Source organism: Paraphaeosphaeria sporulosa, assembly GCF_001642045.1.
Source record: "Paraphaeosphaeria sporulosa strain AP3s5-JAC2a unplaced genomic scaffold CC84scaffold_3, whole genome shotgun sequence".
NCBI classification, from domain to species: Eukaryota; Fungi; Ascomycota; class Dothideomycetes; order Pleosporales; family Didymosphaeriaceae; genus Paraphaeosphaeria; species Paraphaeosphaeria sporulosa.
This window is the reverse complement of record NW_017253362.1, coordinates 1,352,575-1,378,516: the sequence shown is the minus strand read 5'-3', so window position 1 is coordinate 1,378,516 and position 25,942 is coordinate 1,352,575. Positions and strand designations below refer to the sequence as shown.

At 54.5% G+C, this 25,942-nt stretch overlaps 10 protein-coding genes across 10 annotated transcripts; 6 read left to right on the top strand and 4 right to left on the bottom strand.

The window, feature by feature from the left end:
* Nucleotides 1–64: 64 nt before the first annotated feature.
* On the bottom strand, nucleotides 65–1,269 carry CC84DRAFT_574401 (uncharacterized protein). The gene is made up of 2 exons (XM_018186725.1): nucleotides 1,036–1,269; nucleotides 65–982 (listed from the first exon to the last, which is right to left on the bottom strand). Exons 1-2 carry the CDS (start codon nucleotides 1,173–1,175, stop codon nucleotides 172–174), a joined length of 951 nt encoding a protein of 316 aa, XP_018038696.1. The 5' UTR covers nucleotides 1,176–1,269; the 3' UTR covers nucleotides 65–171.
* A 202-nt stretch (nucleotides 1,270–1,471) lies between these two features.
* On the top strand, nucleotides 1,472–2,831 carry CC84DRAFT_1140944 (HlyIII-domain-containing protein). Its single transcript, XM_018176304.1, has 2 exons — nucleotides 1,472–2,264; nucleotides 2,315–2,831. Exons 1-2 carry the CDS (start codon nucleotides 1,740–1,742, stop codon nucleotides 2,732–2,734), a joined length of 945 nt encoding a protein of 314 aa, XP_018038695.1. The 5' UTR covers nucleotides 1,472–1,739; the 3' UTR covers nucleotides 2,735–2,831.
* Nucleotides 2,832–3,192: 361 nt separating this feature from the next.
* Nucleotides 3,193–4,532, top strand: CC84DRAFT_1162299 (NAD(P)-binding protein). Its single transcript, XM_018177959.1, has one exon. It carries the CDS (start codon nucleotides 3,509–3,511, stop codon nucleotides 4,439–4,441), a length of 933 nt encoding a protein of 310 aa, XP_018038694.1. The 5' UTR covers nucleotides 3,193–3,508; the 3' UTR covers nucleotides 4,442–4,532.
* CC84DRAFT_1162298 (Rap30/74 interaction domain-containing protein) lies at nucleotides 4,483–6,925 on the bottom strand. The gene is made up of 2 exons (XM_018177958.1): nucleotides 5,059–6,925; nucleotides 4,483–4,995 (listed from the first exon to the last, which is right to left on the bottom strand). Exons 1-2 carry the CDS (start codon nucleotides 6,830–6,832, stop codon nucleotides 4,736–4,738), a joined length of 2,034 nt encoding a protein of 677 aa, XP_018038693.1. The 5' UTR covers nucleotides 6,833–6,925; the 3' UTR covers nucleotides 4,483–4,735.
* Nucleotides 6,926–6,927: 2 nt separating this feature from the next.
* CC84DRAFT_1162297 (PAP/OAS1 substrate-binding domain-containing protein) lies at nucleotides 6,928–9,675 on the top strand. The gene has a single exon (XM_018177957.1). The coding sequence runs from the start codon at nucleotides 7,252–7,254 to the stop codon at nucleotides 9,403–9,405; it is 2,154 nt and encodes a 717-aa protein (XP_018038692.1). The 5' UTR covers nucleotides 6,928–7,251; the 3' UTR covers nucleotides 9,406–9,675.
* Nucleotides 9,676–9,822: 147 nt separating this feature from the next.
* Nucleotides 9,823–11,965, bottom strand: CC84DRAFT_1140935 (general substrate transporter). The gene is made up of 8 exons (XM_018176303.1): nucleotides 11,936–11,965; nucleotides 11,821–11,873; nucleotides 11,687–11,757; nucleotides 11,330–11,639; nucleotides 11,174–11,274; nucleotides 10,817–11,123; nucleotides 10,229–10,756; nucleotides 9,823–10,176 (listed from the first exon to the last, which is right to left on the bottom strand). Exons 1-8 carry the CDS (start codon nucleotides 11,939–11,941, stop codon nucleotides 9,978–9,980), a joined length of 1,575 nt encoding a protein of 524 aa, XP_018038691.1. The 5' UTR covers nucleotides 11,942–11,965; the 3' UTR covers nucleotides 9,823–9,977.
* Nucleotides 11,966–16,478: 4,513 nt separating this feature from the next.
* On the bottom strand, nucleotides 16,479–18,298 carry CC84DRAFT_574198 (UBC-like protein). The gene is made up of 4 exons (XM_018186723.1): nucleotides 17,248–18,298; nucleotides 17,027–17,192; nucleotides 16,832–16,953; nucleotides 16,479–16,777 (listed from the first exon to the last, which is right to left on the bottom strand). Exons 1-4 carry the CDS (start codon nucleotides 18,015–18,017, stop codon nucleotides 16,759–16,761), a joined length of 1,077 nt encoding a protein of 358 aa, XP_018038690.1. The 5' UTR covers nucleotides 18,018–18,298; the 3' UTR covers nucleotides 16,479–16,758.
* Nucleotides 18,299–18,402: 104 nt separating this feature from the next.
* Nucleotides 18,403–20,335, top strand: CC84DRAFT_1203731 (mitochondrial outer membrane protein-like protein). The gene is made up of 3 exons (XM_018181848.1): nucleotides 18,403–18,446; nucleotides 18,545–18,839; nucleotides 18,889–20,335. Exons 1-3 carry the CDS (start codon nucleotides 18,423–18,425, stop codon nucleotides 20,082–20,084), a joined length of 1,515 nt encoding a protein of 504 aa, XP_018038689.1. The 5' UTR covers nucleotides 18,403–18,422; the 3' UTR covers nucleotides 20,085–20,335.
* A 676-nt stretch (nucleotides 20,336–21,011) lies between these two features.
* CC84DRAFT_1214830 (uncharacterized protein) lies at nucleotides 21,012–21,620 on the top strand (the record flags this gene model as incomplete). Its single annotated transcript, XM_018182676.1, has 2 exons — nucleotides 21,012–21,170; nucleotides 21,246–21,620. The coding sequence occupies 2 exons, from the start codon at nucleotides 21,012–21,014 to the stop codon at nucleotides 21,618–21,620; spliced, it is 534 nt and encodes a 177-aa protein (XP_018038688.1).
* Nucleotides 21,621–24,266: 2,646 nt separating this feature from the next.
* CC84DRAFT_1162290 (uncharacterized protein) lies at nucleotides 24,267–25,942 on the top strand. The gene is made up of 3 exons (XM_018177956.1): nucleotides 24,267–24,687; nucleotides 24,738–25,322; nucleotides 25,379–25,942. The coding sequence occupies exons 1-3, from the start codon at nucleotides 24,561–24,563 to the stop codon at nucleotides 25,513–25,515; spliced, it is 849 nt and encodes a 282-aa protein (XP_018038687.1). The 5' UTR covers nucleotides 24,267–24,560; the 3' UTR covers nucleotides 25,516–25,942.

Here is a 25,942-nt window from a genome sequence, read left to right as displayed (position 1 = left end):
ACCTGCTTTGCGTTAGTGAAAGTTTCTACATCGTGGGATAGTCTAGAAGCTTGCCAATCTGACTGATAGTCCAATTAGCCTTCGCCTTCCTCCCCACACCCGCAGTTAGCCTATGCCGTTGCACGTTTGGTATCACATATCTAATGACTCGGATCCTTGTCCTACCTCTCTTCACTTCTGCTTCGGCTTCTTGATAACAACCTTGTCCTCGTCCGTCAACGCCCACCCCACCCCATCCTTCACCAACTCTGCCCACTCCCTATCAGCGCTCCTCTCCACAAACCTCTTATCCGCACTCAAATAGCCCTTCCCCAAGCACTTCAGCGCATGCACCCTGACGCCCTGCTCCGCAAACTCCATAATGCTCCGCTGATACCCATCGACCGCCTTCTTCATCTTCCAGAACACAACCCAATTATCCGCAACCAGCGCCTTGAGCACCAGATCGACTCTCCGATCCTTAAGATTGTATCGAAGTCGCGTTTCGTGCGCGAGCGCAATGTCGCCCTGCCGGCACGCTTGGTCGAGCACCAGCAGACCGACGTACTCTTTCAGATCGGGCGGGGAGAGGGGCGTCGCGGCGTGAAGGGCGGTGAGGAGGTAGTTCAGAGCGGGGAGGTAGGAGGCCCAGTCCTTGCAGAGGACGGCGGCGTGGATGCCGAAAAAGTATGCGCGGCGCGCGAACGCATCTTTGCGGGCTGTAGCGGTGATGGCCTCGCGGAGTTTACGGAAGGCGCTGAGGACGGTCGCGAGGTCGTTTATGGGAGGGCTGTTGAAGGTTGTCGGGGCGGCGGGGAGGGCATCGGCTGGAGGTGGGGGTGCGGCGGGGAACGGGAGGCCGAGGGGTGTAGTTGTAGGTGCGTCGGTGAGGGTTATGGAGGCGAAGAGGGAGGAGAGCTGCTTCTCGTTGATGGCGCAGAGGCGCATGTAGCGCTCGATCAGCTTGGAGAAGTAGAGCTCTTGCGTGCGAAAGTCGTTCAGTCTATGGATTTCAAGTCAGTGGGAAGGTCCGGTACCATAGAGAGATGAGCATGCCTCGTCTCGCCCTTGGACGGCAGCCCATACAGCTCAAGCGTATCTGCAGGTGCGGGCTTGAGCCGGTCGCCGCGACGCCATGCACCTGACGCACCACGACGGCTGGTCGGCCGCAACTGGTCGTTAGTCCTTGAAGTCATCGCTTGAGCTGCGCTGGGTCGTGACGGGAGCGTGGTTTGGTATCAAGACAGCTCATTCGGCAAGCGCTGTTAAGCGCAGAGAGAAGTGTTCTCACGGAAGGAGCATTTTGCCCTGGATTGGAAGTAGGAGGTACTTTCTGGCACTTGGTCAATGGATCGCGACGACCACAACACGCGCAACGGACATCCATGCGATGGACGATGCCCCGCGCGGCGATGGCTCGGAGCTGGAGGGGCAACACACCGAATTGGTACGTTGTGCCCGTGTCCCATGTTAACCGCGGCATACGCGTTTTTCCAGTCATGGCACATGCAATCCCTCCTCCAAGATCCTGTTGGCATAACAGCGCGTAGACGGGCAATATCCTGTTATTGCCTCGCATGCAATTCCTCATACGGCATAGCGGAGAATATCTTCTCTCAACATACACGTCGCGTCACCTGTCCGTCAACAGTCCCCTATAAATATAGAAAAGAGATCGTTCGCTGCACCTTATGAAATAGAACTTGCACCTGTTTAAATCCTCAATCTGAAGTCGGAGCATATCCTATTTCCCCTTTACGATGGACGCCGCCAAAGATGCTATCAGACAAATCTCTAAGCGCGAGAAAGAGCTAGAGCAAAAGATTGAAGAAAAACTGACTGTTCTATGGAACGAGCTCCCAGACTGGCAGCAAGACAACCAGTACATCCACTCGGGCTACCGACCTGCCACAAACTCCTACAGCAAGTCATTTGCATCAGTCGGGTACATCCACAACGAGACTGTCAATATCTGGACGCACGTCATTGGAGCATTACTAGCCCTCGTAGGTGCCGCGGTGGCCTATCAAACACTTGGACCGCGCTACGAATCCGCTACGAGAGAGGATGTTCTGGTGTTTAGCTGCTACTTCCTCGGTGCTATAGCATGCTTAGGCATGAGCGCGACATATCACACCATCTCAAACCACAGCCACGAAGTCGCGATCTGGGGCAATAAGCTGGACTATCTGGGCATCGTATTTTTGATCTGGGGAAGCTTTATTCCGGTCATGTACTACGGGTTTCAGAACGAGCCGCAGTTGATGAAGACGTATGTAACTATGGTAGGGCACATCTCGAGAAAGTTTGTGAAGCCGGAGGCTAACAGTCGCAGATTACGACCCTGGCCGCAGCAACCTCCACCGTCTCCGTCCACCACAAGTTCCGCACGCCCGCTCTCCGCCCTTTCCGCGCGCTGATGTTCGTGCTGATGGGCTTGTCGGCCGTGTTTCCTGTCATCCACGCCAAGAGTCTCTATGGCTACTCCCAGCTTCGTGAATCAATTGGTATCGATTGGATATTTCTAGAAGGATTTCTGTACATCTTTGGCGCTGCAATTTATGCGGCGCGGTTTCCAGAGCGGGTATGCCCAGGTAAATTCGATATTTGGGGATCTAGTCATCAGATCTTCCATGTTTTGGTTGTGTTGGCTGCGATAAGCCACCTTGTGGGGTTGGTCAAGGCGTTTGATTATGAGCATAGCGCGAGGGGTGGAGTGGAGAAGTTCATGTTTTTGAAAGGGGCGTGGAGATAGTTGCAATTTAGATGTGTATGGACGACTTCAGGGCGATGGTGTCGTGGTCCAGACTAGATATCAGAAGATAGATTATGCAGTACGAAGCCTTCTTGCGATCTTTCTTGAAGCAAATACAGGTGTTCAAAATTTTGTTGAAGGCGCAAGAAGATATTCTGTCTGGTATGACAGCTTGACTTTACTTGTGTCAATGTATGATGAAATCGACATCGCACACCTTGAGCAAATTTAGGACCAGTGCATTGTGGCGAGAAGAAAAGCGATAGGTTCTCGACAGAAGTTTAGATGAGGGAACGTAATCATCAAGATATTGAACGCTTCTGGTTCATTGCTGGAAGAACGGGGGAAGAAACCGCTACATTGGCGCTGAGGAGGTTGGGAAGTCAATGTTATTAAGCATATCGGGCCGCCGCTAGCTAATCACAATAGTCCCATAGCCTCCGGCCTAAACACGACGCCTTTTGTAATTGTCCACTTCTTTACTGCTGCCAATCCATTCCCACGGATATTCCCCATTTCGCCAACTGCCAGGATAGATAGTACATAGCGGCTTGTAATGGACTCCCGTCACCAACGTTGTCTAGAAGACCTCAACATGAATCTGCTTAGGAAGACAATGGAAGAGCATCCATCAAGCAGGCCCAAAAGAGCGAGGGGCAAGACTAGAAGTACGAGCGAGGAACCTTGGAAATGGATATCAGAATTAGAAAACTCATCCCCTGATTCCTCAAAAAGCTAACACCCGTCCGAGCACTTACCAACGTCACCAACACCATGCTCCTCCTGATCGCCGGCATCACCGGCCATGTCGGCCACCACCTCGCCCGCCACGCCATCGCCAAGGGCCTCACGGTCCGCGGCCTAGGTCGCAATCCCACCAAACTCGATCCCACCATCAAGCTCGAATCCTTCGTCCAAGCCGCTGATTACTATGATATCCCCGCGCTCGAAGCCGCCGTGTCCGGCGTTGACGCCATTATCGTCGCCTACATGGGCACGCCCGAGCTCCAAGTCGACGGGCACCTCCTCCTGCTCCGCGCCGCCGAGCGCGCCGGCGTCAAAGTCTTCCACACGTCCACCTGGACGTACGACTTCCGCAAGACGCGGTTCCTCGAGCACGAGAGTTACGATCCCTTCGTGGCATTTGCGCGCATCGCGGAGCTGACGAGCCCGATCAAGCCGATCTACGTGATGACCGGGGTGCTCGCGGAGGTGCTGTTTAGTCTGGAAGGCCGCGCGGATTTCAGCCCCAAGAGCGGTGGTGTGTTTGATCCCGTTGAGAAGTGCTTTGAGTACTATGGCACGGGGGATGAGAAGTATCAGTGGACGACTGAAGAGGATGCGGCAAGGTTTAGCATTGAGCTCATCATGTCAGAGGAGGCGAGGTCGGGGAACGGCGGGTACTTCAGTGCATGGTCGGGCGAGCACAGTGTGAAGGAGATTGCGGACGTATATGAGAAGGTCCGGGGGAAGCCTATTAGCTTGAAGAATATGGGCAGCGTGGAGGATCTGGAGAAGAAGGCGTTGGCGGACAGAGCGAACGGAACCCCAGCAGGCTTTTGGGCGTACATTGGGGCGTTTTATCAGCTGTTCACTATCAATGGGCGTTGGGTATTGACGGACGAGAATTTGTTTCCGAACGTGGAGAGAACGAGTCTGGCGGAATTCTTCAAGCAGTCGAACGTGAAGACTACTGGTATTGCATAATCAATACATTGCATCAAACAAGGAAGAGTTGCATAGAACCCAGGTCAGATAGACACGGGGCTGCAATTTGTAAATTCTTTATCAAATCATATACAGTAAGGATCATTTCACTGAAACACAAAATACGGCCCAAGCCGAGCGTTGTCTACAAAGCCTCAGCCAAGCAGAACAACTCTATGTGAACGCCTCGCCAAAGATAACCCCATATTCGAATTACGCCGTGTCCCATGCATGAAAAATCATTCGCCACACATATTGCTGTACAGTGATGCCCAATTGCCTGCTTAGAGCACCCTAGGCTGGCGGGCTAGCCGCCTTTGCAGCAGGCTTGGGCTTCGTAGCAGCAGCAATCTGCTCGTCCGACGGCAGCTCCGGAAGCGGGCTCAACCAGCCACGAGCCTTGTCATACGAGGCGACGGCCCTGACGAGTTTGATAAACACGTTCATGTTGCTCTTGTCCACGCGTTCCCTAAACTTGTTGATGAGTGTCTGGATCGGCATGCCATCGGGTGGTAGGGCAGTGTAGATCTCGCTCGCGGACGGAAGACGGCTCTCTGGAACATTCATCGTTAGCAAACGGTACACTAGGAAAAGTATCGTTAACGAAGAAAACTTACGAGGAGTAGCTGGCACGCCACCGGGAGCAGCAGGACTACCCGCGCGACTCCCATTGACCTGCGCGGATGGGCTTCCCGCACGGCTGGCCGAGGGACTAGCACCAGGGGTGCCGCCGAGGCGGACCTTGAGCTTGTGCTTCTTCGGCTTGCCAGCATCTGTCATCTCGCTGTCGCTGCCAGACGCAGCTCCTGTACGCAAGTGTCCAAGCTTGCGCGTACCGTCTGCGTTCTTCTCGTGCTTCTTCTTGTGCTTCTTACGCGCAGATTCGTTGCCGCTGGCTTCTGAGAGGTTCGCTGAGCCGGGTGCCGGTCGCTTCTTCTTGTTGACGTCGATGGAACGAGGCGCAGGAGTCGAACCGCCCTGTGTAGAGGCACCTGAAGCAGTCTTGTCGCCCTCGGGAGCCTTGCCATTCTGTTCAGCAGCCTTCTTCTTCTCCTCTTCCTCCTTGGCTCGTTGCCGCTCGGTCTCTGAGTCTGTTTCGCTGTATTCGGAGTCGCTGCCTGCGTAGTCGTAGTTCTTCTCACGCTTGACTAGAGACTTTCGTATCTCCTGCTCGAGGGCTTTTTCCTCTGCCTCTTTCTTCTCACGTTCTTCTTCAGCCCAAATCTGGCGTTCATCGCGCAAGTCAAAGGCAGCAGCCTGAAGCTGATCGCGCTTGAGCTTCTCTTGCGCTTCTTTGATGTTTTCCTCGTCGCCATCGAAAAGACCATTCAGACCTTCCTCGTCATCGGCAAAATCCTCTTCGACATTGAAGTCAATGTCGTCGGCGTCTGCCTCACGCTTGAATCTAGGCATGTCTTCGTCATCGAGTTGCTTGATCCTGCCTTCGTCATCGGCCCCACCGCCTACCCGCGTACGCAGTTGGCGTGCACGTGATGCCTTTTCATGCTCCATCTCCTCCTTCATCTTCTTCGCCTCGCGAGCTTCAAAGTATGAGTCCTTCTTTGCTTTCACCAACTCGGAATCCTCAGTCGACTTGGCCTTGGTCTTGGGGTCAAACTTGTACCAGCGCTCCAAGGGCGCAAGTTGAATGTGGGGGTTCTGCCCCGGCAAAGTCTCGAGGGTCAACATGACATGTCTATCAGACAACTGCGCCTCATAGTGTCCGGACCAAGTCTGCGAGTTGTCGTCATCCTCTAGGTGCCAAGGCAGAGTCTCCTCGTATCGCAGTCGCTGGCGCTTCTTCGCTTCAGGCGTATCGTCTGGACGGTACTTTTGCTCCGTCTTCTTGCCAAAGGGCTTGTTCTTGGTCGCGCCTGTCGGCGCGATCTGGGCCTGGATGTTCTCGCGCTTCAGACGACGCGCCTCCCGCTCCTCTTCCTGGCGCTCGCGCTCTTTGGCCTCTTCCAAGTCTTCCTCTTTCTCTTCCTCGGGTTCCTTGCCGCCTGGGGGTGCACGTGGGTCGCGGCGGTGGAGGCGAACGGGCGGAGTGAACTGTTTCTCGTCCTGAATGTTGACGTGGGTTTTGGCATGCATCCTCATGACGTGATGGCGCATCTCCTTCAATTCTTTGCGCGTCACGACGAGCGGGTACGATGCGGCACCCGCCTCGATGAACTCGCGGCGGAGCTGGTCGATGCTGACGGGCTGGTTGGGGGCATCACGCGTGTTCAGCTGGGTGAGCGAAGTGACGGTGCGCGCGACCTTCTTAAGCGGCCGCTGAGGTTGCCGCAGCACGCTCGTTGCCGGACGCGGCCTGCGTTTCTTGACGCCGGGAGCTGCCCCAGGTGCGGCGGCCGCGGCGTTCGCGGGCGGGGGCGGCGCTCCGTTCATCGCCGAGATTCGTGAGCGAGTGTGTGCGTATAGCAGGAGGCCTTCTCATGCGCCGGTGTAGGTTTGTGCATGGAAGAATGAAGGTGGGTGGGTGTGTTTGCGAAGGAAGAGAGAGGCCGTCGCTTTGTTACCTGCTGCGCGACGACGCCGCCAAGCCCTAGTATCGATACTAGCGCGGCGGGCGTGCAGGGGTCCGTGAGGCAGCCAGACCCTGCAATTCACCTCTGGCACCTGCGCCACGCGCCCACAAACACGGAATGAGCCGAGAAAGTCACGGCGCGTTTGTGGTCATTCAATTGGCCTGGTGTGCACGTACCGTCATACGTTGCCATCTTCCAACGACTTAGTCTGGCTCTATAGCGAGCAGCGCGCTTTCTCGGTATCCTAACGCAGGTTGAGGACCATTATCACCTCTCGACATGGCCGAACAGCAGGCGCAAAGCAGCCTGGAGGACCAGCTGCGAAGCATGATCCTCACCAACGTCACCATCGGCAGCACTCCGGATTCATCAAATGCCCACATGTCCAACCACCACCAGCAAAATTGGAGGTCACGAGGTCGGGGAAGGGGGCGCGGACGGCCGTACGCACCTCGCGGAGGGAACTATTGGGCTGGGACTGAGCATCAACATCGCGGCTTCCCCGCTGCACCGCCTGAGCAGAACATGGCGCCCCAATCCACGCCCAGGACACTTCAACGGCCGTACGATAACGGAAACACCTTGAATCTTGCGCATTCTGCAGGACCCTCGCGACCATACGGCCCGCATGGACATCCACCGCGCCGTGGTCAGACTATGAGGAGTTCGTACGCCAATGGAGGCTTTCAACAGCACCAAGTTTCAGATCTCACGCTCCAGGCAGCTTACCTCGATCACCTAGCTTCTCTAGAGATACCGAAAGCCGAGATCTCAAAGGAAGAGTACGAGGAAAAGGAAACCTTTAGGCAACAGCTGGAGGCGGTATGCCAGAAGGAGTTCACCAACAAGTACTCCGGCGACATTGCTTCCATCAAGCTGGTCACTTTTGGCAGCATAGCTTCCGGCTTTGCCACACCGGGGTCAGACATGGATCTCGCTATAGTGCCACAATGGAAAGACCCAACCAAGTCTCAGGATTCGAGTATCGACCGAGACATTCCGCGTTTGCTGGAACGCGCCGTCCTCGACGCAAAGATGGGTGGACGCCTTCTGACTAGAACACGTGTGCCGATCCTGAAAGTATGCCAAAAGCCCACCGAGGATCTGTACAACGCTCTCTTTGAAGAACGCCAGAAATGGGACCAATTGCCCGAGGAAGAGCAGTACGCAGCTCCCGCCGTTCCTGGTGCTGCAGTCCAAAACCCATCCGAGCCCCAGGAACAGGTCAACTCTCCACAGGTGAACGACTCGCAGAGTTTCCCCACGCTCGCAGAGGCCAAGGCAGTCAAAGGCATCGCGCGATCGGCTCCAAGCGCCAAAGTAATTGAGCACGATGATGAAGGCAAAGCGGAGGTTTTGCAGGCACCAGTATTTGACAGCTTTAAGGAAAACAATGGGCCTAAAGATATTGCAGATGCCGCTGACCCCTCGAAAAATCAACAGCCTCGCGGCCCCAAGAAGTGGCTACGAGAGAGGAAATCTGGCCCACTCGACTTTCCAAAGGTCGGTGTAGGAATTCAATGCGACGTCAACTTCGAGAACCCACTCGCAATTCATAACACCCAGCTACTCCGCTGCTATTCTCTCACAGACCCTCGCGTACGCCCTATGGTTCTCTTCATCAAAGCCTGGGCCAAGCGCCGAAAGATCAACAGCGCATACTCTGGCACCCTCTCCTCCTACGGCTGGGTTCTGATGGTCCTCCACTACCTTGTCAACATGGCCAATCCACCTGTCTGCCCAAACCTCCAGTCAAGCTGGCGCCCAACCACCACCAAAGCAGAAGACTTGCAGCAAATCCTTGAGCAAACCACCGTCGGGGGCTACGCCGTCCGCTTCTGGCACGACGAACCCGCTATCGTGCAGCTCGCCAGCGCTGGCCAGCTCAGCCGCAACACGCAGTCCATCGGCGAGCTCCTGCGCGGCTTCTTCCACTACTACGCCTCCATCCCACAGCCCAACCACTACGGTCAGAAGCACTGGTCCTTCTTCTGGGCGACGGAAGTGCTCAGCCTCCGGACGCCGGGCGGCATACGCCAGAAAACGGAGAAGGGCTGGACCAAGGCCACAACGACGATTTCGAACGGCAAGGAGGTCCGTCAGCGGTATCTGTTCGCTATCGAGGACCCGTTTGAGCTAGATCACAATGTCGCGCGCACGGTTACACATGATGGTATTGTGGCTATACGCGATGAGCTTCGCCGCGCGGGACGCATACTGAATTCTGTCGGGAGGGGACAGGCGCCTGAGGGTGGCTTGTTCGATGAGGTGGTGGAACAAGCGCCGCCGGTGATGCCGAACAAGACCGAAGATGGGTCTGAGACAGCGGCGCCGGTGGCAGAGGGAGCTGCTGGCGAGACTGATGGTGGAGCTGACAAAAGCACAACGCCCGCTGCAACAAATTATGCTGCACCTGGTTGTGGTACGGGTTGAGTCAGACATGGAATTTGAGGGATGCCACAAGGACCTCCTCAGATGAAAGAGGAGAACATCGCATAGCTTGCAGTGCATGAAAGCGTTGCGATGACGGCCAAATCATGATGATGGGGAGTTACAGGGGAGCGCGTACATAGCTTATGTTGGACAACACAGCACGGCCATCACGGGAAGGATTGTGTACGAAGAACAGCTCTCGAAGCAGCTCGGTATCTGAGTATATGTCATGTGCATACCTATAAGATCGAACCGCAAAAAAAAAAAAAACGAAACGTATGAAAGAATAGTGTGCGACGGCCTCGAGTGTTCACTCACGAGACTGGCCCTAAGATGGCAACCCTACGAGCCAAGAGGTCCTTCAAATGAACGTTTCATTGGATTGCTATCCGTAGATATTCATTATGCCGTAGCTTAGTACGCTCTTCACATTTGATTGAAAACTAACACACCGTGAACGTGCAGTTGCTTCCCATCCTGGAACTCTGCTGTATCCAAAGTGCCCTTGGAACTGACAACCTAATCTTGACGACTCAGCGCATCACCGCAACCGGCTTGTTTCGATCAGACAACTAAGCAGTCGTTGGCGCCGTCGTCTCCGTAGTGGTGGCGGTAGGGTGCGCAGCAGTCGTGATCTTCAAATCGCCCTTCTCGATATCACGCTGCAGCTGGTCAAGACGCGAGGAGCCGCCGTGCGTCTTCCAAGCAGGAATGCCGCTGTCGAAGACCTCGTCCATCTCCTCGAGGGTCTTGCCCTTGGTCTCAGGAGCTCTGCATCGCCTGTTAGCCACGTCTTCCAGTCTCCTTTGATTGGATTACTTACGTGAGGAACATGTGGATGAACGCAACGCCGTTGAAGGTAGCGAAGATCATGTACATCTTCCAGTTGATGTTCCACAGAAGCGGGGGCACACCGAAGGCGAGAATGCAGTTCCAGAGCCAGTTAGAGGCCGTGGCGAGGGAGACAGCCTTCGCGCGGACCTTAGCGGGGAAGATCTCAGATGGGTATGTCCACGAGGTTGGGCCCCAGGTGGTAGCAAAGCTGGCGACGAAGAGGTACGAGCAGGCGACGATGCCTTGCGATACGCTCTTGTTGTTGACGATGCGCCAGGAGGTATTCTTGTCGGGGTCGTCCCAGTGCTCTCCGTACGATGCCTGGAGCGCACCTGAGATGAAGAGCCAGGACATCATGAGGAAAGATCCGATTAACAGCGCCGGGCGGCGGCCAAACTTATCGAGATATATAATTGCCGGAAGAGTCATGGCCACGTTGATGATGTACTGGATGGAGGAGGTGAGCAACGGATCGGCAATGTTGGCTCCCTTCATGATGTAAACGATATAGTACATCCTATGTTTGTTAATGGAACGTTCTGCTCAGAGGAAGGACCGGAATGGGGGAAACACTTACATGATGTTCATGCCGCACAACTGGCTCCACATCTGGATGCTCATGCCGAGGATGACACGCTTGAAGATGCGCGGCTTGACGAGGGCCCCGAACGAAGTCTCGGCCTGCTCACGCTCAAATGCAAGCGCCTCCTCAATTTCCTTGTACTCGGCTAGAACCTTTGGATGATTTACATCTCCACCGCCATGTAGGTTAGCCAGGACCTGGATAGCCTCTTCCCAACGGTCCTTTGACGCCAGCCAGCGCGGAGAGTACGGGAAGAAGAACATGCCGACAAGGAGAATGAAGCCAGGAACCATCTGAATACCTTGGTGGTGTTAGTTGAGTCCGAATCTCGTATGGTGGAATTTGACTTACCCCACGGGATGCGGAAAGCCGACGTGCCCTGGTCCGGGTTGTTGGCGCCTCCGTCAACGAATGAGGCTCCGTATTGAATGAAGTACTGGATCAAGATACCCCTAGCAGGTGTCAGCATGTTTCAATGTATCCGGATGTGGCACAGTGTATCCTTACCAGGTGATGGCCCATTGTTGCAGCGAGACAACGCGACCACGGATTTCTTTGCGAGCAATCTCTGATTGGTACACGGGGACGATTGCCGAAGCGATACCAATTGAGATACCAGAAACCACACGACCAAAGCAGAGGAGAGCGACACCGTTGGCTGCAGTCTGGAAGATAGAGCCGATAATCCAGATCAAGGCGGAGACCTGAATCGCAGTACGGCGGGAGAGTCTATCGGCGATGAAGGAGGATATCAGCGAGCCGACCAAACTGCCTGCAGGCATCGATGCCGTGATTCCACCTTGACGGTAACCGGCAGCTGCAATAGTTAGCTTGACGACCTTTTTGAGGGTGTACTTTACATACGGTTGCCGAAATAGTTCTTGTAGCCATTCGTGCCCAGAACGCCTGACATCGAAGAGATATCAAAGCCGAACCTGTGGCGCAAGGTTAGTATATGCTTGAAAGGCGTTCATAGCTTCGCGCTGGGAGTTACATACAATCCACCGCCAATGGCGGCGAACGAGCAGATGGCGTAAGTATTGTAGAATGTCTGTATAAGCTTAGCATATCTTCATCAAGGTCGAGGTCGAGGTCGAGGTTAGCTAAGCTTACCTTCATCTTGCCAATTGCTTGAACTGGGTCGGCGGTACGTGGGGAAAACAGCACGCGCTGCAGGGCAGGCAGGGTTTATATGGCTGGTCGTTTGTTCGAACCCGCGTGATGGGGAGAGGGTGGCCTGCGCGTGCGCCAAGGAAGTCTATTCACCTGGAAACCCAGGACACGGCCGGCGGTGGTTGGCCCAAGAGTATGCGATCAGAGTCACCAGATCCTGCCACGGCTCACCCCCGCAAACAAGCACTCGTACTGAAGCGGAGATGTAATTTGGTGCCAATGTCTGGGGAACTGCAGGGGTGCCTGCTCGGCCATCCATATGCTGCAGCTACTCCACCAATCGAGTGGCCTGAGCATAACACCTTCCTCCCATAGTAGTGCTCGTCTGCGCAAGTTTGCCCACCCACCGGTCGCTTCAAGAGCGGCGCCCAGCTTGGGTTATCTGTTGACGCCGTGCAATGAAGTGAAACTTATGTCTCTTCGTACTCGTACCTCGTACTCGAACGCGTCAAACGTGATTGCGATATGCCAATGACTGATAGGGGCAGGTAGCAGTCACTTGAGCTTGACATGACAACCAAGGCAACTGAATACAGAGTCTCAGCTCAGGCCTTCGGAGACGGTGGGCAGATTCGCAGGCTGCTGCCACGAATGCCATGGAGGGCATGCAACGGAAAGGCGCAATCTGAGCTTGATCGGCATGTGCCAACCGGTTTCCTGTGATCCTTTGCTAGATCCGCTGACTTGGCAGCCAAGATGACTTTTCTCCATTGTACACGCGAGATTTTCCGTTGTTGACGGCCTTAAACATGGAGCTACTATCCTCTTGTGCAAAAGCTGAAGGGTCTTTATGCTGTGTCACCCGTCCTGGCGGGCGAAGGTTGGGTTTGGATGCGATCGACGTCTGACGATACCGGCGCCACTGCAACGGTGCGGAGAAAGCCTAACTGCAAGGCGCATAGCACATTCGCCCTCATTTACTCCGCTCGCAATCGAAGAGGGCGCCTCGCGTGAATACGAACTTACGAAGGATGCCTTTGGCCGAGAGGTCCTCGCTCTTGTCCACGTGAAATCCTACCAATCGCCGATCGCCGAGGACCCAAAACTGAAGCATGCGGCACGGGCGTGTGGAGTACGATATCTGGAAACACAGCCGTCGAGTGCTTTCCACCTACCACATTAATTCAGACCGACAGGCAAAACCTGAAGCTGGTACTACAGAAAAAGGGATTGGTTGCCCAGAACGCCAAAATTTAGCGGATTACAATGTCGACATTGCGAGGCCACAGCGTACAGTTATTCCGAGCGCGAACCACCTTGGGCTCTGGACCTCGGGTGCAGTGGCTGAATGATTATTCTTGGGTCTGGGTGCCGATGCTCGCGGATGATGAGGGAACTTGCTGTTGATAAGTGGAAGACACATGCCTGGCGAAGCCCCTCTACATATATGTAGCTTTCCAAGGGCGACGAGCGATTAAGCCTTGGCAAGCCTGGTGAGCACCTTTACCAAAACACACCGTCTACTACGAACACCAACAGGACCATATTTCCAACCCACCTAGTTAGTCCTATCGCATGGCACACAATGCATACACCTCATGTTGCTCCAATTTCTCCGAAAGATCACATATTTTCTTGCACCGCATTTCAAGGTCGTGTTTCTCCCAAAATGGGAAGGGTCTCGCAACATCACAACTAAAGGTCGCCCTGCAGGACAATGACTATGGCGTTCAAAATATCGACTATCGTGGAGTCCAAATCGCTGGGCGATAAACAATGCATCCGAGACTTGCAACATTTGGCGGGCTTGCAACTATGGTAGACGCTGTGCGAGCGTGACTTGCACCACACCTGGGCAACACTTTCAGACGCTGACAAAATCCTCCAAGCAAAGTGCTCACTGATGCGTACTTCATGAAATCGAACTGAAAAGCGACCTCAGCACAGGTCCCCTGTCATAGCGCGCAGCGCTGACTTAGCATCTGTCAAGCAAGGTATCACTTGGTTGTCATAGCAGCGACGACGGAGGCGTCAGCGGCAAAGTGAGGAATCGCACCCGTGCAGGGGCTCCAGGTTTGTCAAAGTTTAACGTTCAATAACAGGAGTCTTTGAGCTTAAGTTTTATGCCTGTCTGAACAACCCGAGGGCATACTAGGATTCCATTTCTTGACGGTAGGGAGACATCAGCTAACATTATCGGGAATCTCGGAGCTACATGCCTGCCATCCTGGGTCCCAGTGGCTCTTTCCTACGACGTTCGGCCGCGTGGCGTTGAAGACTTCGTTTCTGCCTCCAAGCTCATCCACGGGTCGCACGCTTATTCTGCTTCTGAGGCTCCAGCTACTATCCCTTTCTCCTGCATGTTGCCCCCACAACTTCGCCTCATGTATCTCTATCCAGCACTATCACTCCCGCTCTGGACCCGGCATCCTGGTATTCTGTTTACTATTCGCTGCACGTCATCTCAGGCGAGCCAGTAGCAGCGAGCTAAGCAGCTTGCCTTAGCCGCTTTCCCCAGTAAACCTCAACTATCGCTTCCCCCATGGAAGACTTAAACTGCAGCTTTGGCACGAGAGATGAAAAGAAGCATCGTCTGCGCGACACCATTTCTCACGTAACCCGGCTGTTCCCTGGTCGGTGGTTGCCGATTGGTGCCAATATGAGCCGACACAAAGCTCCTGCATGAGCGGGCACCTGCTGATGGTGGCAGCTGAACTAGCACATTGCGAAGACGCTTGAGCGCGACCACCGGTACAAGCACGAAGCACCATATAAGTTGCACTGTACATCGTTGCGCCTATACTGTACAGCACGCACCGTTCTCGATTACCGATTCTATCAAGAGTACCTTCTACGACTTTGTGCACTTTCAACATCCCATTAGGGTTTGTCACATACACCACTGGCTTACTTGCCTTCACCAACGCATCGGCCGACACTGTTTGAGATTTGCCTTTCCTTTATTTATCATCATAGGGTTGGTAGACGTGTAGCTTTACATTCAACACGAAGTTCCTAAGGCAGAAACACGTCAAGGGTTTGCCGGCTCAGACGCGCGGTCGCGAGCAGTGAGCGGTGAGACACACCGTGAGTTGTCGGGCAAAGGACGCAGGCCTTACCAACTATTTGTACCCCGGTCTCTACATTACCTGACCCAGAAGAAGAAACGAAGCTCCCCAAAAACGCAGAACATCCGCATCCGCAATCTCCATGTCAAGGAAGATCGGGTCCTAACAGCTTTACGAATTTCAGTCCCAAACGCCTTCCTTCCGGAGCGGTCCGCGTCCTCGCCCTCTTACATAATGGGGCGTCACATTACAAGCGCCGCGTTTGCTCGGACAAGCCTCACAACCTGCGATATGTTCATACTCGCGCTCGGGTACATGGATGCCAGAACGTTGCCCTCTCCCGAGCAGCTGATCGAAAGTGCAAGCCCGTGGTATCTGGATGCCGAAACGATATGGTGGCGGAAGTTTACGTTGAATATGAGGTGACGCATGAACAGCTTGGACTGTTACGCGCCTCGAATGTCCAGGTGACGAGGTCATGGCTTGTCAAATGGTTCGAGGCGACATGAATCCGTCCTTGTTCTTTTTGAACAAGAACACTTCTTTCATCACGACGATTCAGGGTACGCCTTGAGCTGAGGGTCTCAGTCCTATGTTGCACGATGGCATCTCAAGCCATCGTGTCAGCGACACTGCTGTGAAGGAACGGGAGATGCTTCTCACCTGGCAACTCAACCTGAAGGTCTTACACCCTGTCACCGGGACGATACAATAGCACAAGAGAGGTGTTCGATGACCACACCCTCGAGCACCAAGCTTGGGTTCTACCTACAACATTGCCGTGATGAGCGAGTGGTCTGCGGGTGTGCCGACGGCCCAGGCATCGTAGGAGAAGAGTTACTCGAGGCTTTAGGGGGCTTAGTCGTCAAATCCTGTGAAGAGTCAAATGGCCACAGTAGGTGGCAATAAGGACTGGACTTTCTGTGGCTATGAAATTTCGGATAGACCAATTAATAACACTTTTACGACTGTATAGTACAGTAAGTTCCTACAGGAGAAGGTATAGCAAAGGTGCAGTTTTTGTGTCGGCCACTGTGGGTGCTAAATTTCCGTCGTGGGATCATATCCGCTTGCAGCCACGTTTGATGAAAGATGTGCAATAGCAAGATCATGACGGCAATCCCAGAAAGTGACAGAAACGGATATAGGTCGAGTTTGGAAAGGCGAACAGTAGCATTAGGTTGAAGCTGTTGCATCTATCCAAACCAAGAAACACCATTAAACAGGACGGTGGTCTGTTGGTATTCGCAATTATCCGTGTATCGAGTCAAATCACTCGGCGCCGTCGCTACCGTTGAACTACCATGATGAAGAGCCATTGTAGACTAAGACGTGGTGTCCGATCTTCCCAATGCAATACGTGAACGCCATATGCATTACTGTGAGACAAGAACCGAGAAAACCGATAAAGAAAAAGTATCCGAGTGAAGTCTAGCTCCTCCATAAAGGACCTCAATCCTAATCAAGTCTTCGGACAGCTGAAAGGAGTTCATCAAGGCGATCCAACTTCTTGAGTTTGTTCAGTTGCTGAAGTTGATGAAGCTTTCCGAGCTGCTGAACCAGAGTATCTGATTTCGCTGAGGTCTCCTCGTTACTCCTTTCCACTGCTTCGATTAGTGTAAGGAGGTCCCTAACTTCACTGCTTGTGTCCGTTTCTCGACGACCTGCTCTTTCTTCAGCTTCCACTGTTGCTTTAATTTACTAGAAAATAAAAGGCGAAGAAGAACGGCGTTGCAGTCCGGAGGTGGCCACTTATCATGGCTGGCAGTATGCCCTCTGGTTTACTACTTAGCACAGTGGGATCCAGAGTGAGGGCTGCTAAACTTACTCAGCCAGGAAACAGACATCTTTGCTGGAGAAAGTAACAGGAGAACTTGCTATGAAGTGTGTAGTCTCGAGGAGAAGTGATGAGATTGGAGTCGAGAATTTCTCAATTGCGAAATACAATACCTAGCACAGAGTTAGTAACGTTGAGAAATGAGAGCCAGGTAGCCAGAGCCAATGTGTTGAGAAGGAATCTTACCACAAGTAGCGATGGAATGATGGTTATTGACTGGATAGAGTGGATGTCGGGAGTAAAGTACACAAGCGGTGACGCCAGGTTGAAAGGGTCTGGAGTCAGCCCTGGAAGGTGCTTGCAAAGAATTCGGTCCGGTACGGTAGGAGCGTGTGAATCGAATCCGCTAAATCTGAGCAGCAGTGGTCAGAGCCCCATCTCCCAGCACCCGCGCGACAATGATGTACGATATCAGCGTGCCAATGACGATCCTCCACTTGTTGCGACCGAACCAGCTCTGGCTTGCTTCCCGCGCTACCTGGCCTTGCTGGACGACAGCCCCAACTGTAGCCGCGCTGCCGTTTGCGCGCTTTCGCAGACCCGCCATGTCGGGCGAGCAGTGTGGTTGTGACGATGAAGCGAGGGGAAGGCCGGTCTGCAGGTTGATGCGCTTCTCCTTCATCCACGTCTGGTTCTCCTCGTCCAGCTCGGGCCACTCTGCGCGGAACTTGGTGCCGCCGTCGCCAGCCTTGATGGCGCCCGCACCGCGGGAGCCGTTGTTCTGCGCCTTGGAGCCGCCGCCCGTGCTGTTCCACCACCGTGTGCGCTGCGCGAACAGCTTGCGCTCTGCGTCTGACGCGCGGACCGAGCCGGTCGTCATCTCCTCGCTCGTCATGAAGCTCAACAGGCCCGTCAGGATGGTGCTGACCTCCCATGCGGGGTTGAAGCTTTTGGGGTGGAAGTCGGAGATGCTAAGGCACAGGCGGGTGCTGGACTGGAAACGGCCGGAGGGCGTGTGCATGCGGATGGCGGGCGGGGCGAAGGGGTAGTCGGGCGGGAACATGAGCGTGCCCCAGTACTGGCCCCCGTCGTACGGCGTGTCGGGCGGGCCGGTCAGGACGTAGTGCCACTCGAGGATGTTCCTCTCGGACGGGTGCGCGATGATGTACGGCGGGGGGGACTTGGAGATGGTCGCATATTCTCGCGTGAGACGCTTGGTTGCTGCAGGCGTCGCCATGGTATGTGTTTGTGTGTGAGGTGTGGGAGGGAGTAGAAGCGAGGGGAACGATCGAGGGTCGTGTGCACTGTGGTGCGTCGGACTTTAGGAGTTGGGCGGTAGTCCGCTGTTATAGTTCGCACGCGAAGACCAAGGTAAGAGACGACGTCAGAGGGTGGTGTGTGGTCTTTTCCCAGCGAATAATACTTTCAGGGTTCAGTGGTGGAACAGAGTAAAGGTGAAATCTGGCGGGAAGGGTTGATGGTGATCAGTGGAATATGAGTGGGTTCTAGAACTGGGGAAAGGCGCAGCCCTGAGCCAGCTTTGTCCTGCGACTGCGGCGGAAATGGCACGTGACCGACTTTTCCGGCTTCCAACGCCAAGCACCAACCACAACCTCAACCTCAACCTCAACCAGCAGCATCCATGGCTTCGCCGGTAGAAGACGATGTACGTTTGACGTTCTCGAATCGCTGCTCAAGCCATTGGTTGCAACCAGCGCAACGGCAGCTCAACAATGACCCGAAACCAGCTAATCGACGCTCCAGGTCTTCGAGAAGCTGAAAAATAAGACAAATCACAAGCAAGAGGACGATGACCTCAATGCGCGGAACTTTGCCCAGCATCAGCGGTCGCAGGAGAGGCTCGCCGAGCTCATCGACGACAACACCAGCCTGCCCGTCACCATCTCTTCGGTCCGCGTCCTCCATGCCAACCGCACGCGACGAAGCTTCCTGGAGCGCGTGGTCAACCCCATACTGAGTGCAAATCGAGACGAGCAATTCACTTTGGAGGAGGCGCTGAAGGAGGTTGGAAAAGCGACGGACAAGCTGAATCGCTTTGGTAAAGAAGCAAGAGATCGACGAAAAGGCCCACAGTCTGACGTACATAGGCATCTTCAAGTCACCCATATCCGTCTTTCTCGATCGACCCGACCCAACGAACCCTACCTCGTCCCCTACCGACGTCGATGTCTACATTTCAGCTCAAGAGCGCGGCTCGTATACGATCAAGACGGGTACTGAGGTTGGATCTTCGGAGGGAGACGCCTATATCAATGCGGAACTTCGCAACTTGTTCGGTGGCGCAGAGACACTGAACGCAAATGCTTCGCTTGGAACGCGCACACGATCTGCCTACTCACTTGCTTTCGACAGCCCGATTCTAGCCAATCCGGATTTCAAGTTCCAGCTCAATGGCTTCGCGAGCTCCACGTTGAAGAGCTGGGCAAGCCACGAGGAGGTGCTGCGTGGTGGAAATTCTAAGCTTCTGTGGAGGACGAAGAACGGTCATCAGCATGAGTTTGGCTACTCCGGCATCTTGCGCCAGGTGACGAGTCTGGCAGAGAATGCGTCTCCGACCGTTCGGGCAGAGGCGGGCAACTCTTTCAAGTCCAGCCTTACGTATTCTTGGATCAACGACAAGCGGGACAACCCGATGCTGCCGCAACGAGGATACCTCGCCAAGTCAGTGTCTGAGCTCGCAGGTTATGGGCCACTCAAGGGCGATGCAGCCTTTTTCAAGTCTGAGGCTGAGTCGCAGATAGCACTGCCGTTCGGCGATACTGGCATCACTCTGACTGCTGGCCTACGTGGTGGCCTGCTGTACCCTCTCGCACTTGGCGGAAGCGGCGCTCCTCAACCGTCCCGCATCAACGACCGGTTCCAGCTCGGCGGCCCTACCAGCGTCCGCGGTTTCCGCCTTTGCGGTCTTGGACCCCACGATGGGTCAGACGCTGTTGGCGGCGACGTTTTCGCGGCAGGTGGAGCCTCTCTGTTGTTCCCCGTGCCCAAGGTTGGCAAGGATACTCCTCTGCGTCTTCAAGCCTTCATCAACGGTGGCCGTCTGCTCTCCCTCAAGAACCCCAACAAGGAGGCCCCCATGGACGCTGATACTGTACAAAGCAGCATGAAGAAGACGCTCGCCAGCCTGCGCGACGGTTTACCTAGCGCTGCGGCTGGTTTTGGCCTAGTGTATGCCCACCCGATTGCAAGATTCGAGATCAACTTCAGTTTGCCTTTAGTGATCAGGGCAAAGGAAGAAGCGAGGAAGGGACTGAGCTTTGGAGTGGGTGTGGAATTCTTGTAGTAACATGCGAACTAGCGGGCAATGTAGATATTGTACGAGTAGGAAAGCGCAGATAGACCGCCTCGGCCTTCGCACAATTCTCTTCACTATGTCACTCTGTATGGGTGGAGGGCTTCCCTTGAGGTCCTCAATGCTCAACCTCTGCCTTGTCCGTACAGCTACTTCTTCTTAGCTGATCAGCACCTCGAACGGCTTCGTCATTTCAGAGCCCTCATTGCATCATTGGACCTCCTAGTCCTGTACTCTGTTGAATAGACCCTAAAAGCTCTAAAGTCCACAACTCCACATGCAAGACGCGAAGCACAACGGCCATCAAGCCACGCCACGCGCGGAGGATGCACGCCGCGTGGCGCCACAACCGCACTTACGCTAAGGATCGCCAGCCATTGCCGATCGTGCGCTCCCAAACTGCGCCAGACGAGAAGTCCACATTTTCCAATCTTACAGCAAGCATTCATCCAAGATAACAGGATGTGGCACATACAATTTCACAGCCTCATTCACGCCGCATCAGGCTGAAGTCCCTAAATCAAAGCCCCATGCAGGGCAAAGCCTCCGTTTCGTTTCGTTTCGTGCGCTAGCATCGTCCCCGCTGTTTGATGTCACGATCGACAGGAGTGTGGGCTACGCGAGTGGGCGTCATTCGCTGTACATGTTTGCTACGGCTGGTGTGCCCCTGTTGTGCCTGTGGCTGGGGTACGACATCGAATCGTTGGTGGGCGACGCGCGAGGGTTGGGACACCCTCGTGGCACCGTGATTCAGGTATAAGTAGCAAGTGGTGGCCAATCCGGCCTGGCAGGTACAAGCACAGCTGTCTATCTACAGGGTTAGACTCGCATATTTCGAGATATATATCACCTTGGCCTACGAAAATCGCGGGAAGAACTACCGTCGCACCTGCCATCAATACTCACAAATCCACCACAATGCGCTTCGCATCGATAACAGTGCTTTCCGCGCTCGGCGCCTCCCTCGCCGCTGCCCTCCCAACAGAGCTCACAGAGTTCTTCCTCGTCACTTCAGATCAGTCAGAACCGAGCACCAACTCGTCAAATCTGCGCGGCGTCCACGCGACAACTCCATTCGTAGGCGCTTCCCCCTTCCATCTTTCCACTCCCCACTCCCCATCCCATCCCATCCCACCAACTAACCCTCCCCAGGCCGAAGACCCTGTCTCTCAATCGACCCTCCTCCTCCGCCTCATCGGCGCCGGCTACAACTCCCTCCCCAACTTCACGCTCGCCGACGGCGTCCTCTCCACCATCACGCAGGGCCCGCACGGTATCGGATCGTACCGGTACAACAGCACAGCGGTCACGGCGGGCAGCGAACTGCAGTTTGTAGCGCAGAAGCAGGTGAGCGGGAATGTGGGGCTGAATGGCGGGTATCTCGTGACGGTGGACGGGGAGATGGAGGGGTGGACGATTTGTAATTCCGAGAGTGGGACGGATGTGCTGTACTGGAAGGGGAAAGGGAGTGACTGTGTGAGCACGTTTCTGCATGCGGTGACGAAGCCACCGTATCGGAAGGCGTGAGGAGAAATGGGATGACGGTCTTTGTAGTCGATGATGAATCAATTGACACGATGATGATGACCATCACCGAGCGCGAACGTATGGCCTATACAATGTGCTGGCCATCTATAATAGCAAATCTAATTTCCAGTCTCTCACTTCTCTACACTATTCTGCGACAGACAAGTGCTTGACTCTTATGGTGGCACCGGCCTGGCTTGTTTAATGGCCTTGAGAAAGTGCTCTGCGTGTGGACTACGTTGCTCCCGTGCTCAGGACTGAAGTTCAAACCGCCAGCATGTACGGGTATGGAACGGACGATCCTGCTGTTGTACAGTGACCAAAGAGAAATATGGTCAAAGACATGTCTCTCTTCGTCGAAAAAGCTCAATCACCGCTGTCGATTATAAGAAGCGTAGCTGCTCCACCATGTTTATCATCGTCGGCTCTTCTCCAAAAGCCTAGGATCAGCCGACTGCCGTGGAGACAGACCCGCAGTCATAGGCTTTCTCCCTACTGAGCTTTTCAAATCACAATTGGAGAACGAGAATGTCCCGCTTTACAACTAGAATGCATCGAAAGAAATGACGTGGTTCCCGGACCTGTTCTGGCCAATCCACTAGATACTGAAACACCTGCCGGTTGGCGTCATGTTCGCTCTGTTGGCTTTTCTGGAAAGTTCTAGTCAACCAACTCGAAACAGCTGCACACAACGCACATGGAACTTGCCTTGCTTCCTGCAGACCTAGGCAAAGATCAACATACCGAGCCTGCTGAACTCTACTTTCCAAGCCCAAGTACGGGACCGAGACTACAATTTTCAGACAAGGCGTCTCTATGCGCGTCCCCTTACGCACTATTGAAAACATCAGGTCGAGGCTTGATGCCTTCGTGGACTCCTAAAACCCTCGTACCAGCCCAGCATGGCTTTCCTTGGCTGTCGATTTTCCAGACCGAGAAACCTGCACACACTGCCTACATATGCGGAATCAACTTGGAATAGTCGATTACGAAAGAAGCAAGTATCAACCGTGATGTGCCCTGGACCGGAGTTGGACCAAGATCTACAGACACTCGTGTCTCGGTCTACAAATGCAGTGCAGGAAATCATGATGGGGCCTGGAGGCAGCGTATCTTTGCAAGCGGATACACTAAGCGTCGCCGTGTGAGTCGAAGAAAACCAAGATTGGAATGCATCTGATCGATGGTGGGCTTCAAATTTCTTCTCAGATCACGCTAATTATGGCTGCCATCGACGTGAACGCCGTTTGCCTGAAAGAGCGAGATGGAGAGGACTCGTGGCCACGCTGTGCTCGGAGCAAACACACCAACGAGCTCATGGGGCCTATCCTGTCTCGCCTCGCCTGTGCGTACCAAGAAGCGCCGAAGGCCCCGGCGATGGGAGGCTTTGGTGCCTCAAGGTTGCATACTGAGGAGCTGGTGATGCTGGTCACCATGCAGATGGCACAACGATGATGGCATCAGCGCGGTCAACAGAGGAGACAGGACCTTGCCACGCACATGATAGCTTTTGACTCGCGCATAGAGCTCCTGTCTAGGATCCATACAAAACCTTGATCAGAATATTTGAAGGCCAAGGGCCCCCATCGAACTGCTCCTGTTCCGCTTTCTGGCACTTGGGTAAAGTCCAAGTAACACGTCGTGGAGAGATTGTTACGAGAGCCGTGGTCTTGTACATGACCCTAAGTTCAAGAGCGACCAGACGGCCCGAAACGCATAGACTGTTGTGTCGACTTGGGTAGGCTGTCTGGTGGCTAGACCAAGCGGTGCCACTCGCTTCCATGTTTTGGTGTCGGACTGTTCAGAGAAAACCTGTTAATGACATAAACATAGAAGAGTAGAAGGATACTGGGGTGAGGGTGTTAGAGCAAATGGTCGCATGCTCCCACGGTTGGCGTGCAGTGTTGATCTTGCACGAGGCTAACAAGCGGTAGCCTAGGCGATGGATATTCTCCTGTGCTACATGGTGATGCAGCACCGCCACGTGCAGCTTGAGCTGGTGGAGACGAAACAAACACAAGCATGCGGTGTTACGAATAGTGAAGATGCAGGGCTCCCAAAGGTGTGGGCGTCGGAAGCAGAGGTGGTCAGATGCAGCGACGGTGGCCTTGAGGGGAACCGGACATGCGCCGCGGCTCTGGTTGGCTGCAAGAGAGACAAAGATCAGACAGACAGTCTTTTCTCAAACAATGGCCGAATTGGGACGTGATGCGAAAGATGACTGAAACCGAGTAACATGGTAACGGCGCAGCGAGCGATGATAGGTGACAGCACACGATCGCATGAAGGAGGCTGAAAAAACGGCAAATTGAGTGGCTATGCGCGCGCCGTGGCGGTTTACAAACAAACACAAGGCGGAAGAGGCGAGCAGCGGGCATCAGCCGCTGCGCCCAAGGAGCGAAACACGTTGAGTATTATCGCACTGCAGGCGTCAAGCTGCTCCGCGCAGCGATCAATATTGATGGCGCTGTGGAGTCGAGCGATGATATCGATGATGTACGCCGCTCCGCCAAATATAGGCGCATGGTGGCGCACTATCGACCGCTATGCCCCGGTCGCTAGGCCAGACTGGTGCAGTCCCCTGCCGCTTTTCTCTGGCCTCCGCTGCATTACGGCGCCGTCTCCTAATCACCTCACCACCGCCAACCTCCTCGACCCTCACCCTCGTTCCCGCCCGCATTTCCCTTGCTCCTTTGCCAGTCGCTCGTTTTCCGGGGCGTGGGAGTGAATCTTGAACCAGCATCCCTTTTCTTGACGCGTTCCAGCTCGTGTTGACAGCCTCCGAGTGGCCCCTCGAGACGCAGTTCCACCTCGCACCACCGCCGAGCTGACCACCGGTGTTCAACCGTCGCACCCGCCTTTCCGCTCGCCAGCCGCCAGCCTGCCCACCCGCAGTTCCATTAATTCGAACCCTCCTCCGAAGCACTCTCCGTCCGCGCCATGAGGCCGTCCCAGCTGCTAGCCGCAGGAGTGGCCCTTTTGTCCGTCACGGCCGCGACCTCCAATGTCTTCGACAGCATAAACGCGTTGGGCAAACCGGAGCACATGCTCTTGCCTCGACAGGACAGTAAGTTGACGGCACCATGCATATCGTATGTCCGTGCTCACTCGGGGTAGACCAAGATGTGCAGAGCTCCTCAGCGAAGAAAGACGCATCGACCACAGCAGCTCCCAAGGAGACCAACCAATCATCCGGGACCGAGAAGCCCACAGCAACCAAGAGCGACGCGAAGACGACCGGCAAGGACTCGTCCGACAAGGCCACCAAGACGACCGGCAAGCCCAAGGTTACCAACTTCGGCCCCGATGTGCAGCCTGGAGGTATCCAGATGGTCACTCCGAATCCCGTCCTGGGTGCGCAGTACTACAAGGTCGGCGACTGGGTCACCTTTGCGTGGAACTACACTTCGCTCTCCATCACACCCTCGCACGTCGACATTCTGGCCTCGTGCTCTGTCAACCAACAGACGTACACCATCGCCGTGAACCACTCGGTGCAGGCGACCGATACCATACTCTGGGACACCGGTGCCTACCAGAGCCAGCACCCAAACGGTCCCAATTTTGTCAGCGAGACCTACACGCTGCTCATCTACGACTCCGAGTCTAGCGTCAGTGCCACTGCTAAGCCTGGCTACCTGTCGCCATTCAGCCAGTTCTACTTCGGCATGTACACGCCGCAGCCCTACGTGAACTGGTCAGGTAAGACGCATTCCAATCGATGCCTTAGTGGATTGGCCCGCTGACACACATCGCAGAATTCGAGTGCGCGAACTGCCTAAAGAACGACGCCTTCTCCATCTTCGCGAGCGGCACGACCAAGGTTCTCTTTGTCACCTTTGGAACGACCATTGCGTCCTTCCTGTACTTCGCCGTCACTTTCGGTATCATATGAGAACACTCTACGCCACACGCCTCCGAAACCTACAGCACACCACGGCTGCTTCAGCATCACACACGATTACGGCATTCCTTCCATTCATAACTTGTTTATACTTTCACTCCTTACTTGGGACCAAAAATGGGACACGGCGCATCTTGGGCTTGCAGCGTTCGTCACGTCCAATCATTCACTCCAACTCAGTCATTCAAGGCACACGGTGTTGGGCGGGGTCACTTTTTTTGTAGGAGCATGGACCGGTCGCATTTGGGAAACATACGCATCTATAATAATCGAGAGACGAGAGAATGAGTGTGCTTGGCTATACTCGTAATATCTTCGTTTAGTTTGGGAGTAGACGGGCGGGAGAGGGACTGGGATCGATCGCGAGATTTACTACAGTCATGATGTATGTACGTAGAGTCTTGTCAATATTACAACC